General features: G+C 36.1%; 1 protein-coding gene across 4 annotated transcripts in view; it reads right to left on the reverse strand.

Annotated features, from left to right (window-relative positions):
- The window catches only part of Gabpa (GA binding protein transcription factor subunit alpha), a 33,313-nt gene that overhangs the window by 15,897 nt on the left and 760 nt on the right, over positions 1-16,656 (reverse strand). For 3 of the 4 annotated variants that reach the window (XM_020179431.2, XM_074072868.1, XM_020179429.2), the window contains exons 2-5: positions 10,492-10,594; positions 7,473-7,617; positions 5,592-5,676; positions 2,423-2,668 (exon numbers count right to left, since the gene is read on the reverse strand). In XM_020179431.2, coding sequence (XP_020035020.1) covers positions 2,423-2,668; positions 5,592-5,676; positions 7,473-7,617; positions 10,492-10,568 — 553 coding nt within the window. In that variant the 5' untranslated portion in view covers positions 10,569-10,594. Of the gene's footprint in view, positions 1-2,422; positions 2,669-5,591; positions 5,677-7,472; positions 7,618-10,491; positions 10,595-16,036; positions 16,150-16,656 lie in introns of all 4 variants that reach the window. The other variant, XM_074072867.1, reaches the window with a different exon arrangement.

Here is a 16,656-nt window from a genome sequence, read left to right on the forward strand (position 1 = left end):
ATCCCACATCTTCAATAGGCAGAGATTGAGAGTGTCATGGTTCAAGGCCAGCACAAGCAAAAAGTTATCAAGATCCTATCTCAACTGATAAGCTGGACATGGTGGTTCATGCCTGTCACCCCAGCTACAAGGGAGGCATAAAAAGGAGGATTGCAGTCTGAGGCCAGCATGGGCAAAACAAAAGACCCTATTTGGGTCTAAAGCAAAAAGGGTTAGAGGTGTGGCTTACGTAGTACAGCAACAGCCTAGCAAGAGCAAAAATCCCGGACAGTTTAAAAAAAAAAAAAAAGTAAAAATAAGTAACTTTATCTAGTTGCTTCTTGGTATCCATAGAGGACTTTTTCCAGGATCACCAGGGATACCAAAATCCTCAGATACTTAAGTCTCTTATATAAAATGACAAAGAGTTTGCATATAACTTATGCACATCACTTGATATAACTTAAAACATACCTAAATTATTTAAAATATATAATACAATATAAAAAGTTGTGTTGTTCAGGGAATAACAACAAGACAAAGTCTGTACATGCTCAATACAGATGCAATTTTTTCCCCAAAGAACCTTTTAATATGCAGTTGGTTGAATTCAAGGGTACTGTAATCAGAACACACTGATCCAGAGGACTAACTGTTCTTTCAACTGCTCTATCTTTTCTACTCTCATATCTCTGAGAATGGCTACATCTCATCCCTGGAATGAGTTTTTTTAACTTTCAATTAACAACCCAATAAACAAAACCATTTTATCTACAAGTACATTCAGGGCATCAACAACTCTCAAAATCTTTCCTAGCACTTTTACCCACCTTCCCCCCATACACCAAAGTTTGTAGTTAATTTTCTCCAATTTCTAAAATGTCTATTTCTTATAATTCCGCTTTGCCCTGCTAATTCTGCAGTAACTTTTATCTAAATTTAACAATGAACCTCTGATGCTATCAGTATTGTTTTACTTTCTCAAGAGTGTCTCCAAGTCTTGACCTAAACCTAAAACTGTCTCTCAGTTGCATGCCACTACAAACTATATAGTTCTTATTTTTCATCTATCTCTTCAGCAATTTTTCTTTCTTCCCCAACTCTGAGGGTATATACAGTCTTGGAATCAGTGTTTAATTAAATATTGTGTTCTTTTCCTTATTTTTTCTATTTGTACTTTCATAAAAGTAGACTACCTGTACTTTTGTCTTCAAGTACAAATTCAAAGTTGAGTGAATCCCATATAACATCTCTCCAATCCACAAGCAGTGCACCTAAAACTATATTCTTGTGGCTACCTCTGGCTGATTATGTGCTTTCACATCAAAATCAAGTGCTATCAACACTTTCCCTTGTCACTCCTTTCCTGACCACATTTCCCTACTTCCCCAACAAGATTTACAAAGGCATGCTCTCTTTTGCATGCCATAGTAAGCCCAGCATTTAACACAGTGCCTGCATATGGTAGCATTCACCACACATGCAATGAAGATGCAAGTAATTTTTACCAAGATTACTGCCTTATCCACTCAAGCTTAGGAAGTCAGATCAGTACTGAATATATCCTCTCTAAGCTCATAAGCTGTCAATTTTCTTAGTCCTATCAATGCTTTCACCTACTTCTTCCTTTCCACTCTCAAAAAATCATCTAGTCTAGGCTAGCCTGGACATTACAAATGTGTAAACTACAATAATATGCTCTTGTTTTCTTCCTTCCCGGTGTCTACATACTGAACTTATAGGCTGTATCACTGCCACATTCATTTTTCAGTTATCATTTTCGCTGATCAAAAACAGTTCTACAATGTTACAGAATAACTCTTTATCCTCTCATTTCTCACACATACTTCTCGGTCTAACCTTAGCTATGAATGTTTCCCATCTGAAATGTCCTTCTCTGTACTGTAGCTTCTTGTTTATTATAAACCCTTCACACATTTTCTCTCAGACACTATGATCCTTTTGAGATTCTGTTTTGTTTTGTTTGTTCATTGAGACAGGGTGGTGCTATATAAGTCCAGGCTGGCCATGAACTCACAATCTTCCTGCCTCATCCTCCCAAGTGCTAGTATTATAGGTGTGTGCCACCAAACTCAGCTTGATTCTTTTTAAGAATCTAACAGCATGTTTAGTTTACACAAGTTATTGACAGCTGAAATGTTATCTTTTGTGACAATTATGTCTTTTCATTTATCTTCTTTCTCTTCTACACTGTGAACACAGTAAGGACAAAAATTTTTTATATTTTTTTGTATTTCCAGTACTCAGCACAGTATTTATTCATCATTATGTGTTTAAATGTGTTATAGTTAAAAAAAAAAAAAGAGAAATCAACATTCTTTCAAAAGATTATACATTTAAAACAGATTATAACTTACCCTAGGGTTTTCTACATTAATCTTAATTTTTATTCTAGCTCACAAATAATTATATATTTTATTACCATAGGGTATCCCAAGGCGTTCTTGTTCTTTCCTATAACCTTCCAGTGCAGCAGCCCATCTTGTCACTTGTTCTGAGGTTTCATCTGAAATGGTTGTGATGTGTTTTGTGCCATCAAGCGTTATCACTTGGGCTTCTTCAACAAGATGTGCTTCTGCTTCAGCATGGTGTGCATCTGGATCAATAACTACCTCAACAGTTTCTGCAGTTTTAACTATTTCAAGGATGTTTAGCTTTGGTTCAATTCCTTAACAGTGGACAAAAAGTTATAAATTTAAATGAAAACACAAAAGATACACACAAAAAATATGTTCTCAAATAGTAGAGGAAAATTACATTTTAAGTATTTTTAGCAATTTATTTAGAGAATTCAACAAATCCCTACTAACAATAAATATAATTCAGCAATAATAGCACTCTATCAAAATTAATTTCTTGATTTTGAAAACTGTACTGTGGTCATATAAAAGAATATTTGTGATTTTATGATTTATTTAATTTATTCTTTTATTTGTTTAGTAGAACCAGAAATTAAACCCAAAGCCTTGTACATGCTAGGCAAGTGCTCTGCCACTGAGCCACACTCCCAGTCTAAGGAGGAAATATACACATTGATGACATATTTAGGAACAGAAAGGGATCGTGTCTGCAAATTTTTCCTTGAACAGCTGACAAACAATAATGTGTACCTGTTGCAGTAACATTATGGGACATGGGTCACACTAAAAGGAGGTTATAAGGAAGGACAGGGCGAGGGAAGAAAACCAAAAACTTGAATGTGGTTGATGTACTCATTGTACAGGAATGAATACAGAAATCTTAAACTGGCTAGGGCTACCAGGGGAAGGGGACTAGGGAGGAGTGAAGACTACTGGTAGAGATGAACCAATTGGGGTTGTAATATGTATATGCATGGAAACAACAGAAGTAATCTCTCCGTGTAGCTATCTTTATCTCAAATTAGTAAAAATGCCATGTTTCTCTTTTTTAATCTTTTATGTTCCTTCTTCTACCAAATCAGAGAACAGGAGGGCGGAACAGGTTCTCCCTGTGCCTGGGGGATGAGGGTGGCGTGCTGGTGGCAGGGAACCGGGTGGGTAAATGAATATGGTATAAATACACGTGTGTAAATGTAAAAATGATACCTGTTGAAAATGTTTCAGGAATCAGGGGAGGGAGAATGAAAGAGAGCAGTGAGTAGAGAGGGTGAATTCAAGTATGATGTATTTGATACATTGTAAGAACCTTTGTAAATGCTACACTGTACCCCCATCCAGCAATAACAATAATGATAAAAATAATGTGTACTTGTGGGAAGAGAGAGAATGAAAGCAAATGTAATAAAAAAGCTAACAACTAGGAGGTCTGGGTTGTAGCTCAATGGTAGAGCACTTACATAGGATGCGTAAGTTACCGGGTATCATTCCCGACAATGTGCCAAAATAAAGGATCTGGGGAATATGGGCGAAGGATATCCAAGTATTTTTTAACCAGTCTTACAACTTTACTAATTAAAAGAAAATTTCCAGTTTTTAAAACAATAAATTTAGAATTTGATAAATAAAAAGTATCAACATGGAATAAAAGATAAGAGTGCAAATGAGTAAGCTATCTACCCTCAAGACTTACATACTCTTTCTAAGCAAATTAAAATTACTGACTCTGTTCTTCTTTTTAAAGGACAAAATACATGTGTTAAAAATGGTGACTTTGTTACAAATTGAAATTCACACAGGTGATTCAACCCAAATCCTAAAGACACTCAAGCCCTAGTATAAAGGTAATAAGAACGGTAATTGCTGTGGAAAAGATAAAGATAAAGAAATGATTAAGAGATTCCTCACTGTCTGTTTCCCAATTTCAGAAATGGGGACTAAACTAAGAAATTATATCATAAAAGTAATTACTTTATTTAGTTATGTCTATACAACTGTACCTAAGTTATACTATTTATTTAAAATGGATAAGCTAGCCCTTTATGAAATTCTCTCAGATACTTATGTTAAAATGACAGCTTGAGGAAATTCATGTCATTTGACAGCAGTAGCTTCCTGAATATTACAATCTATATAAATTCAATCAAAACAAATTTGAAAGCAAAAGCAAAACTTAACTTCCATTTCTCATGAAAACCAGAATTATAAGAAAATGTACTATAATTCATTTGGTGGTATAAAGAAGTCATGTTTTTACAAATATATATGATAAAAATAATCAGAATTGGAAAAAAAAATACTCTCCTAAGATTTATTCCCTAATGTTCTACCCAAATTTCATACTTTTATGGCTTCAAGTTAATTCTTTCAAAGTTGTATCAAAAGGTCATTGGGTTTTGAAAGATTACAAAAAAAGCAATTTATTTTCTTATTTGGGACAATCAATCAATCCTGGGAGGAATTAAGAGCCAGAACCAAATAACTATCATTTTCAAAGACTAAAGAAAACTGGTTTGTGGCACACTATTGTGAGCAATTACTATGTTCAGAGATAAAATCCCAACAAACCACATTTTTAAAAACTAAAATTCAACCTACCGAAAATGGTTTTCTAATTTTATTTTCTAACTTGAGTACTTACACAAGACTAGTAAAATACTATGATGGAATGCTGACTGGGTTACTCCATATTCTTGCAAATTCTTCTCTCTGAACTATACAGACTGAAATTCCTTGCAGCAAGAGGTCCAGATGTGACTTAGATTCTAGATTCATTGTCATAAGCCTTCTATTTGGAAACAAATTAAGAGGGGACAAGCAGACGTATGATGTCCATTTCTGGACTGATATACATCAGCATGGTTGCAAGCTATCACGGTGGCTTCCATATATGTTTTCCAGATCATGGTAGAGAAGATTTCTTGGCAGTGCAGTTATGCAGTATGGCTGAGGTATTCTTTAGCAAGTTAGCTAAAACCCGTTCTTCTGGCCCTCTTGTGATTCTGCTATTTACTACAGTATGATAATATCCCTCTATTTAAGTTAGGTGGATTGCATTATACTATTTGCTTCACCCCGACAGATACAACTAAACCAAAAACTTGAATATTTGGCTATAACACCACATCAATCAATTGGACAACCATCTAAAACACTTATAACACAAAAACTGAGTTACCAAATGATAAAAACATGAACTTAACTTTTAAATAACAGCTACTAAAAGTAACTTACCTTGGTAAGAAATTACCTGTACACTAAGCTGTACAGTTCCATCAGTCTTTACTCCTTGGTCAAATAAGCTTCGTTCTGGATCCAACTAAACATGGGCAAAATGAGTTAAGATTATTTAAAATCAATCATTAGATTAAGTCCCTTGCCTCTGGTTTAATATAAATGGATATGCTGAATAGGACTTATTTGTTGCACATACTAATTAAATTACAAGAAACCATTTAACTATCCAAGCTGTCACATCATTTAATTCTTTGCAAAAATTGAAAGTATTTTAACCACTGAGGTAGTAATTGAGGACAGCATAAATCACCAGATTATTTTAAGTGACAGTTTTCTCTAAGAGATCTAAAGTCTCAGCTAGAATTTTAAATAATGCCAAAAGGTAACTAACTATTCATTCTATAAATGTATTTAATGTAGAAGATAATGCAATGTCTGTCATGAATAAGCAAGGATGTTTAATTAATGGTGATAATTAATCTAGATTTATTAATATATTCCTACCTCCCTTGTAACTAATGCCACATATTGAAGATTAAGGTTCACTCTAAATCTCTGATCACACAGTTAATGAAGTTAAAGGATTTATAACTTACTACTTCATCTAGCTATGAATGGCTTTAATCCTAATTCCATATACTTTCAACTGTAGTGCTCATCTTCCTTCACATCTCCTTACAGTGAATGCATGTCACACAGTGGCATATTAATAAGAAAAAACTAATTCTGACTTCCAGACACTTTGTATCACCAGATTGAAAACAGGTTTCCATTATAATTATCGTAAATAATGTAAATCTGTGTGTCTGCATATTATATTGCTGAAGGTACAACTTTCCTTTTACTTTCATTCACAAGAATTCCTCTGATACGCAGTCATGACACCAATGTATTTTCTAATATTTAAAATGTCATACATAAAAACCCCTACATTCTTAAGGGACTATGAGTCTTAATTTAAGCAGAGACAAGACAAACTGTGTGACCCACTACATAGGGCAAACAAGGCAATTTCTTTCCTTAATTCAATAGTTTCTATATGACGTTTTGTAAAAATTCTCACATCACATTTTTCCTTCTTGTGTAGTAGATACTAGTATTACCTACTAGGAGGTATGACATGTGCAACTCAGAAAGTAAGGTCTTAGGTACTGAATAAAATGCACAAGCATGGCAGCTGAGCAGGGGCAGACAGGATAAAACAATAAAAGCATAAAGCAACCCAAACAATCTAAAAGATGACAAAATATACATTCATATAAGGTAACATAAAAAAGTATACTGCTCTAGTATTCACTCATTCGTTAAAGAAAGGTCATGGAGAAACTTATTTGAGTAAGTCTTGTCTACTACTTATACATAAAAATACTTCTCTGGAAAAAGTACTATAAAACATGACAACATACTTCAAGTGTAATATATTAAACCCTATTGCAATAAATTCCAAGAAATATCAGTTGGTATTTAAATTCTTGTTCAAAATTTACCGCCAGAGAAAATGGAAGGGAATGAAAAAAATCATTTAGTTAATGATCTCATTTTAAAGGTGAGAAAGCTTATGCACAAACCATCTCCAAAGCCAGCTAGAAAGACAGTTCTTCTGTCTCTAGGGTCAATGTGCTTCCCATTACTCTATATTTAATCTCTACTTCCAATTTATTTAAATTTATTTTCTACTAGTGAAAGTACAAAGGAATGTCTGACTTAGTACTCCATCTTTCAAATATAACTTTAGATTGAGGAAATTTGCCTAAAGAATTCTTTTAATTTCTAAATGCTTAAATTTTATCATAATATAGGTCAAATCTGTTTACAGAGATAAAAAGCTAACAAAAATATTCTTATGCTGAAAATACAAATCCCAAAAACAGAAGTTACCTGGATATCTTGTAGGCAAATTTCATGAGCATCCAAAGAACACTGTAGTCTTGGTTCTAGTAGTTTCTTTAAATTTCCTATTGGCTCATTGATGTCTATGGCTTGGCTTACACATTCAGCTGGGGTGTAAGTTTGTTCTACAATGCTAAATGTTAAAGGATAGAAAGGGTAACAATTATGTTATCACTCTGGATATTAAAGTAACAATATGCTTAAACAAAATCCAATACCAAAACATATGACTGGTCTTTGAAAATTCATTCCTTCTCAGATACTGGGGTAAGTGTATCACCAATTGTGCAGTCAAAATGAACACCGAATTTCATAGCTAACTTGAAATCTAAAGCACTCTTGAAAGAAAATATGCCTCATTATACATATACATATGTAGTATGTGTACAACCACAAATATTGTATGTATAATATTCAAGGGGAAATGTTTGTATTCTCACATTTTCAAGTTATTCTGAAGAACTTTGGGGCCAGAAAGGACACACTGTCTACTCAAACTTTGTATGCAATCTCTTACTGTCTGATTTCCCTTCCCAACATTCAATAAAGGTAAAATGCTAGGATATGAAAATATAAATTAAAGTTGGGTGCTGGTGGCTGAAGCTTATGATCTTAGCTACTTGGGAGGCTGACAACTGGAAGATCTTGATGAGGTCAGTCTAGGCAAACAGTTAGCAAAACTCAATTTCCAAAATAACTGTAGCAAAATGGAGGTGTGGCTCAAGCGATGGAGCGCATGCTTTATAAGTGTGAAGCTAGTTCAAACCCCAGTCCCACAGGAAAAAAAAAAAAAACTAAAGGAAATACAAATTATTTTCCATTTAATTTAATCTGAACACTACTCGTTATAAACATCACTGTCCCATATTCTTAAAAAATTTATATTCCTCCTTTACGACTTTTTTAGAGCTATTCTGTTATTTCATATTTTGAATTCAAAGGGATTAAAATCTTTGGTAAGTAATTCTACATATCTCTTGTAAATGACTATATGAGGCTGAATGGAACACAAAGGCCAATATTTGCTGAATTAATGAATGTGGAATTCAATTAGGTTTCACAACCTGTTTAATTTAAACACAACTTACATCTCATTTGTAGATGTCAAAATACATACTAAAATTTTTTCAAGCTCCATTTTCACAGAAATTCCAACTATGACATATAATATATATTCCATGAATGTATATAATTTAAATGTTTACTAAAAAATTTCAAATTTATAAAACAGACCACTAATGATTAAAATACTTGTTTTAAAATAATAGTACACTGTTGTTATTTGTTAAGGTAAAAAAAATTGAGTCTTTTGGCTAAGTGAGCACATTTGCCACTTCAGCTATAAGAAGAGTAGGCTATCATTTCTTTAAACAATGACTTTTGAGAGAACCAAATGTCATGTTAAGATAGATTTTTTTAAAGTCCTGTTTTATACCAACTTTAAAAATTTTTCAAAATCTTCTGTTGCTATGACCTAACTTTTGGATTTGGGAAATCCAAAAATCTCAGTTGCCAGGTTCTCTTGAAAAAATGTGGATGATCTCACATTACTAGGCTGACTTCCTATTAGAGCTGGAAAGCAACCATTACCTCCTGTATGCAGGTCAACACAGTAACTACTGATCTTCCATCTAGACATTTGTAAAGGGGCAGAGAGTAAGCACTTTTAGGCTTCATGGACCAGTTTGAGAGGGAGAGGGTCTATAAGAACAAATACACACATGCTAGGGTCCAAGAGAGTTCACCTAATGTTCAATCCTTTTATAGTTCCCTCCCACACTGCACCAGGGCTGGACTAGGTAACCAAAAAATGAAGCTTCTTAGATTAGGTTATTTTACAAAACACTGTAATATGGCTTCCATCTCGGCCCCTTCTTTCAGACCATTTGCTTTTGGGGAAGCCAGCAATCATGCCTTGAATAGCCCTAAAGAGAGGCCCATGTGGTAAGGTACTGAGACATTCTGCCAACAGACTCATGAGTGACCTTGGAAGCAGATACTCTACTCCTAGTAAAGTCTTTGGATGATTGTAGCTAAGACTGACAACTTCAAACTCATGAAACACCCTGAGTCAGAACCACCAGCTAAGCTGCTCCCAGGTTCCCTGTGAAATAATATTCAATAATAAATTATGGGTGTTTTAAGCTCAGTTTTGGGGTAATATATTTTACACGCACATGAAGTATAAATGAAAAGCAAAAGAAACACAGATTCTATTCTTTTTCTACTGGAAATAATAATATGATCAAATATGCTGACAAGTTATATTAGGTACTTTGGGTTTTAAGTTTCAACTACACTCTCAATTCAATATCCTACTCAATCTTAGTTATTCTGTCCTATTTTTTGGTACACTACAGAAGTTCTCCACACCTCTTCAGTCTCTTTCACTTTCAGCATGTTATCTCCTGCTGTACAGAGTAAAATAGGGGCCACTGCTACCTTCCTCAATCTGCTTATGATAATCTTAATCTCTATTCTACCTGGTATTCTCCCCTTGGATTCTGAATTCATCACCAATGCCTTCCTTTCAAATAAGTAATATTCCATTATAATTCCAAGAACTAATATTTTTCACTGTGCTTATTACTGTACACATAATTACTCACGTACCTGTATGTCTTCCTGTAAGAGCAGATGACTACCTCATTTTACTCATATATTCCTAACAGCTACTAGTTTATAGCAGGTACTCAAAATTAAGGATTTGTTAAATTATTTCAGGCTGAATTAAACTCTTTCGAAATAAAATAAGCAGCTCTAAGGAAAAGAATAAAAAGTACCAATTGCTTAATCTATCAATTAAGCTTATCACTACTATAAAAATGTCTTTTTTCCTCAGCTACAAATCTATTCCATTAAGTCATAGGGAAAAATGGCAATACATCATCCTCTAAAATGATGAACCAGAAAAATACCCAAGTGAACTATAGTTTGATTTCTGTTTTTAATTAGGCATACTAACAATATTTAAAAAAAAAAAAAGATAAATTCGGAAAATATCAACCTTTCTTCTGTGCACTCTGGCTTCTCAGTTCCATCAATCTCAATTTCTATCAGTTCCTCTGCTTCTCTTTTAGTCATGGTTGTAGTATTTCAAAAGCTCAGTCCTATAAGAGTTAAATTTTAAAATCATCTGCATGAACAAAAATGATATACATGAAGTACAGACCAAAGCCAATAAAAGCAGAAAGCAAACAGAAGAGGCAGAAGTTAATTTGAGTTCCTTCAAAATCAACTGAAAGTTACATTAACTATGTTAACAGAAACTCAGGTCAAAGCCTGAATCTTACCATACAGGTGAAAAGTTGTACATTAGCGGTATTCTATAAAGTACTACATTGACAGTGATACGGACTAAAGTAAAACATAGCTAGAATTTGTGTTAAAAATTGCATATACTATAAATGTAAGTACAATATTCTAAAACAATAAAATAACAAATTATAGATATGTTCATTATTGCCTTGATTATACACTAGAATTTTCTTAATGATTTATTTCTCAGATGTGGTTTTATTTCAAACAAATTTCAGTTTTCAACTATCTCATGCAAAATTATGTTTGAAGACTTGATATAAAAGCATTGTAATTTAAGAAATGCTAAGGCTGGGAACCAGTGGGTCATGCCTATAATCTTAGCTACTTGGGAGGTTGAGATCTGGAGGATCTCGGTTTGAGGCCAGTCTTGGCAAACAGTCTGATACCCCCATCTCCATAATAACCACAGCAAAAATGAACTGGGGGTGTAGCTCAGCAGTACAGTGCTTGCTCTGCAAGTGTGAAGCCCTGAGTTCAAGTCCCAATTCTGCACACCCCACTATCAAGACATGCTAAGTAATGAATAAAATATCTACATATATTGGTATTTCTTTGTAGTTATTTTCAAGGTGTTAATGCTTTAAGTTCCAGTTTCTGCTACTAACTACCTCACCGTAGGTAATGCATTTGTCTTTGGACTTTACCTCAATCCATAGCAGTTTGAAGTAGTGTTTTCAAAGTTAACTCCCATATCTAAAAAAAGACATGTGGACTTACAAGGAATGCTCCCCTAAATGTTACTCTAACATTTGCAAAGGAGTCTGTTTCTACTTACAAGAGATTTGACAAAACAGTCAGGCACTGCTGGCTCATGTCTGTAATCCTAGCTACTCAGGAGGCAGAGATCAGAGGATCAGACTGTGAAGCCAGCCCAGGCAAATACTTAAAAAGACCCTATCTTGAAAATACCCAATGCAAAAAAGGGCTGTTGGAGTGGCTCAAGTAGTAAAGTACCTGCCTAACAAGTGTGTAAAGCCGAGTTCAAATCCCAGTGACACCAAAAGGTTTGACAAAATTGAAATATTCATTCCTATTAAAGGCAACCACTATTCACTGAATGCCACTATATTCAAATGTTTTACATAGAACAATGTTTTTGTTTTGTTTTAGATGGTCCTGGGGTTTGAAGTCAGGGCTTTGTATTTACAAGGCAGACAGACACTCTATTGTTTGAACCATACTTCCAGCCCTTTTTGCTCTGGTTATTTGGAGATGGGGGTCTTGCTTTTTGCCCAGGTTTGCCTGGACCACAATCCTCCTATTTTATGCTTCCTGCAGGGGCTGGGATGACAGGCATGTGCCACTATGCCCTGCTATTTTGCTATTTTGAGATGGGGTCTAGCAAATGTTTTGCCTGAGCTGCCCTGGAAGTGGATCCTTCCAATATTAGTGTCCTGAGCGGCTTGGGATGACAGGTACATACCACTGCACCCAGCTATTGCTGGAGATGGGGGTCAAACCTCGATCCTCCTGATCTCAGCCTCCTAAGTAGCTAGGATTATGGGTGGGCACCACTGGCACCTGCCTTTTCTTTCTTTTTCTTTTATGGAGACAAGGCTGTCCTTAATCTTGAGATCTTGTCTCTACCTCCAGAGTGCTGGTATTACAGGCATGAACCAGCACACCCAATGCAAAACAAGCTATTTTGAACCCATTCTTTTGTGACCATTATCCAGAGGTTAGTGAAATTAAACTGCCTGTGGCTCCACATTGTCATTTTATCCACATTTTTCACAAGCCACATTGTACTAGGTGTGGTGTTTGTTCAAAGACATGCTCTGTACTGAACACAGTAAGCAGAAAACTCACCACCATCTCTTAACTGAAATACTGCAACAGCATTATATAAGTGTTCTGTGTCTGTCCTGCCCGCTTACAGTCTCAGTCAATACAACAGCCAGTGTGTGCTCACTCTTAAAAGTTAGATCATAGTACTTTCTTGATGGATTACCAGTCACATTGTGAAATCCAAGGACATCACAAAGGCCAACAGGCCCTATGTGATCTTCCTCCCATCCCTGCGCATTATCATGTGGCTTCCTCTCCCATATTGGCCTTGTATCTTCCCACTCCGTGGTCTTTGCTCTCACTATTAATTCTGCCTGGAACTCTGCCCCAAATACCTTCTCAGTGACATCTATCCTGACCATCCCCACTTAATTCTGTTAGCCGTCTTCTTTTCCCACAGCACCTGCCCTTTAGCATACTGTATCATTAATTTATTATATTTGTCTTTCTTCCTCTGTGGAATCTTCACCAAATGCAAAAGACCAAAATTGTAAGAAAGTTGCCATAGGATCTTAAATTGGGTTGTCTAGAGTAGGAACTTCCCCTCCTTTCTTGAAGCAGAAGGGGGCCTTAACAGGCCTCATATTCTCAAGAGACCAAAGCCTCAATAATAGGAATAATGACCCAGAACCTGTGAATATGAAAAGTGACAAGGAATTAAGGTGGTAGATGGAATTAAAGTTGTTGATCAGCTTAACTATAAAATATAGAGATTAAGCTGGGCATGGTGGTCAAGCCTATAATCTCAGCAGTCAGGAAGTTGAGGATGGAGGGTCATGAGTTGAGGCCACCCTGGGCTAACAGTGTGACCGTTTCAAAACAAATAAACAAAAATAACAACAAAACCCCTTAGAGATTATATAGGGTTATCTAGGTGGGCTCAAAAAGAACAGTCCTTAATAATATAAGAATTAAAGAGTCAGAGACACTCTGTGAGAAGGACTCAACTGGGCAGCTATGACTAACTTCAAGGATGAAGGAATGGAGTCAAAAGCTAATAAGGGAAACAGGTAGCTTCTAAAAGCTAGAGAAAGGAAAGGAACAGATTTTCCCACAGAAGCTCTACAAGAAACACTGCCCTGCTAACAGGTGACTTAAGCCTTAAGACCCATTTCAGATCTCTTAACTTCCAGAACTGTAAAATAAATTGGTGGTGCCTCCCAAACTACTGAATTTGTTACAGCAGCAGTAGAAAACAAATACTCTCCCTTTCCACTTTAAAAAGGGCTGTCCCAACATCTCCAATTGCTGAATAGCTGGTTTACTAACCACTTAAAGAGGGTAGGGATATTTGTTCACCATATATACAAAGTACTTTAAACAGTGTCCGAACCTTAATAGGCACTCCAAGAATATGTTAAATAGATGAATTTTATTAGGACTTTTTTCCACACAAGATGTCTTAAAGCTTAAATGGAAGGTAAAAATTATAAAACTAATCAAAGAAAACAGAGGAGATTTTTTTTTGTGTGTGTGTGTGACCTAAGGATACAAAAAGATTTCTTAAAAGTTCCCAAAACATAAATTATAAAGAGAAAAGCTCACGGGTTTGATTATATAAAGATTAAGATTTGGGCTGGGTGTAGTGGTGCAACCTGTAATCTCAGCAACAGGGAGGTGGAGGTAGGAGGATCATGGTTCAGTACCAAGCAAAAGTCAACACAAGACCCTACCTAAAAAACAAACTAAAAAAGTAAAAGGGACTGGGAGAGTGGATCAAGAGACAGAGCACGTGCCCTTAGTTCAATCCCCAGTAGGGAAAAATAATAAACAACAAAAAAAGCTAAGATGTGTGTTCACAAGTTACAGAATGGAAAAAAGAAGTATTTCCAATACCTAAAAGTGACAAAGAACTAATAAATGGGATAGACAACCACCTCTAGTTGATTAAGAAAAAAAATGTCAGGACAAATTATAGGACAAGGAAATTCACATAAAGAGAAAACAAAAAGAGCTAAGGCATGAAGAAATGCTCAAATACAAACCATTCACAAAAGCAACTTGAAACAAGAAACTACCACTTTATACTGTATATATGCATGTATGGCAAAGGTCAGAAAGCTGGATAATGAGAAAGAGCTAGCAGGGACATAGAGACGTAAAACTCAACAGACAGGACTAGATATTCTGGAGAAAAATCTAATAGTTCTTCACAAATCAAGCATGTCTAAGACCTAGTAATCTTGAGTTTTCACTCTCAGATAAGCCTTCCAAAGAAATTCTCAGACTGACTGATAATAAGACGTTTAGGCAGCTTCACTGGTGACTGCAAGAAGCTGGAAACAATCTATTCCAAGTATTCACAGTAAGAAAGTATCCAGAAGAATAAGTAAGTATCGGGAAAAGAAAAAAAATTGTGGAAAGAAAAGTATATGAAGTAAGGAGAGGTTGAGATAGGTCCTAATGGCTTATCAGCAGGGATACTTGGAGCTCCTCTCATAGCATAAGCACTAAGACAGGAAATTGTTAAAAAGAAATTTATCCTATGATCTTCAAAAAATGTTATAGCTCATACCCTAGAAGGTGACAAATAGAAACAAAATGAACCCCATATACTTTTGAAAAAATTGTATTACAGCCACTGAATTATTTTCTTTCTCTCAGTTTTACATACTTAGCCTAGAAAAGCAATGTATAGATTTGGGAAATTGTCCAAAACACTATTATGAGTGCTTGAGAGCGTTCTTAGCTTTTTTCCTGAAACCAATTCCTCAGAGATTCTACATCAATACTTAAGAAAACAGAAAGACCAATGCCTCTCCAACTAAGAGTTGCCCCCTGTCCTAATTGCAAACAACTTCACATGGTTTTGTTGAGACCTTAATTTCCTAGATTAAATCTAACCCAGAGATCAGAAGATTTCACAAAATGGATACAAAGTAAACTTCGATTTAATTAAAAATTGTAGAAACAGCTAGTGCTCTTTGAGGCAGATACCTCTAAGATTCCTTTTGGAATCAGATAAATGTGAGGACTGTCTTTCTTCCTTGGAATGCACTATTACCTTACAGAACTTAAAGCCATTTATTCCAGTATAGGATAAACATATACAGGTTTAAATATGCATAATTAAATGCACATTTTCCTAGCCTACATGAATGTTCACTGCTTAATTTTTTTTTGGTCAATTTTCCTGTAGGTTTCAAGTTTTCTAAGAAAAGAGCACTTGGCCTGTATCTGCTTTCATGAGTTGCTTCAACTTAACATCTAACTCATTACTTATTTCATAACTATGACATATGCTCCCACAGATGCACTCCAGGTGAAATTGTTTTAAGTCCACCCAGCATCAACATATGCAAGATTGGAAAGCGAAATCGGGATCAAACCCTGAGAGAGGATATTCCCTTAAATTAGGTGCTAAAGTGGCTCAGAGTGGTGGCACACACCTGTAATCCCAGCACTTGAGAGAGTGAGACAGAGGATAGCTAGTTCCAGCTCACCTGGGCTACACAGTGAACAAACAAAAGTAGATGAAGCGTTGACAGGTTCTCGTGAGATTAAAAACGCAGCACGTTAGTGTCAAGATAACGGCCTCCTCTCACATCTTCTCCTCCTGCCAATCAGACCTACGGCTATTATTAGTTCAAACTACTTCGGAAGTGATTCAAAAAAAAATTACTACTCATCTTGCGAGGCAATACTGGGCACTGTCCTCTTAAGCTAATCAAACTAGGTTCCTTAAACGCAAAGAGGCGCACACACAAAACCTAAATAGTTTGGCAGGCCACATTACCCACTGCAGAACCCTTGGCTGGCTTGTAAAAAATTTTTTGAAGTCACCAGGTGGACATCATACAGATCAGTAAGTGACTCGGGTGCAACCCTGAGGCAGGTTTAAGACACCTAGGTGTGGAGGTCGCTGAGTGCGGCATCTTACTGACATCCTGCGGTGTCGGGGGCCCCCGGCCACGGCGAGCCCCACGGAACGCCGCAGACGGGCGGGGAGGGAGCGGCGTTCCACGGCGCTCACCGCCCGAGTCCCGGGCCGCCGCCGCCGTCCCCCGCCCCTTCCCGCACAGCCTCTCCCGCCCCTCCCCGCCCGGCTCCCTCAAGTCTCCCC

Source organism: Castor canadensis, chromosome 5 (genome assembly GCF_047511655.1).
Source record: "Castor canadensis chromosome 5, mCasCan1.hap1v2, whole genome shotgun sequence".
NCBI lineage: Eukaryota > Metazoa > Chordata > Mammalia > Rodentia > Castoridae > Castor > Castor canadensis.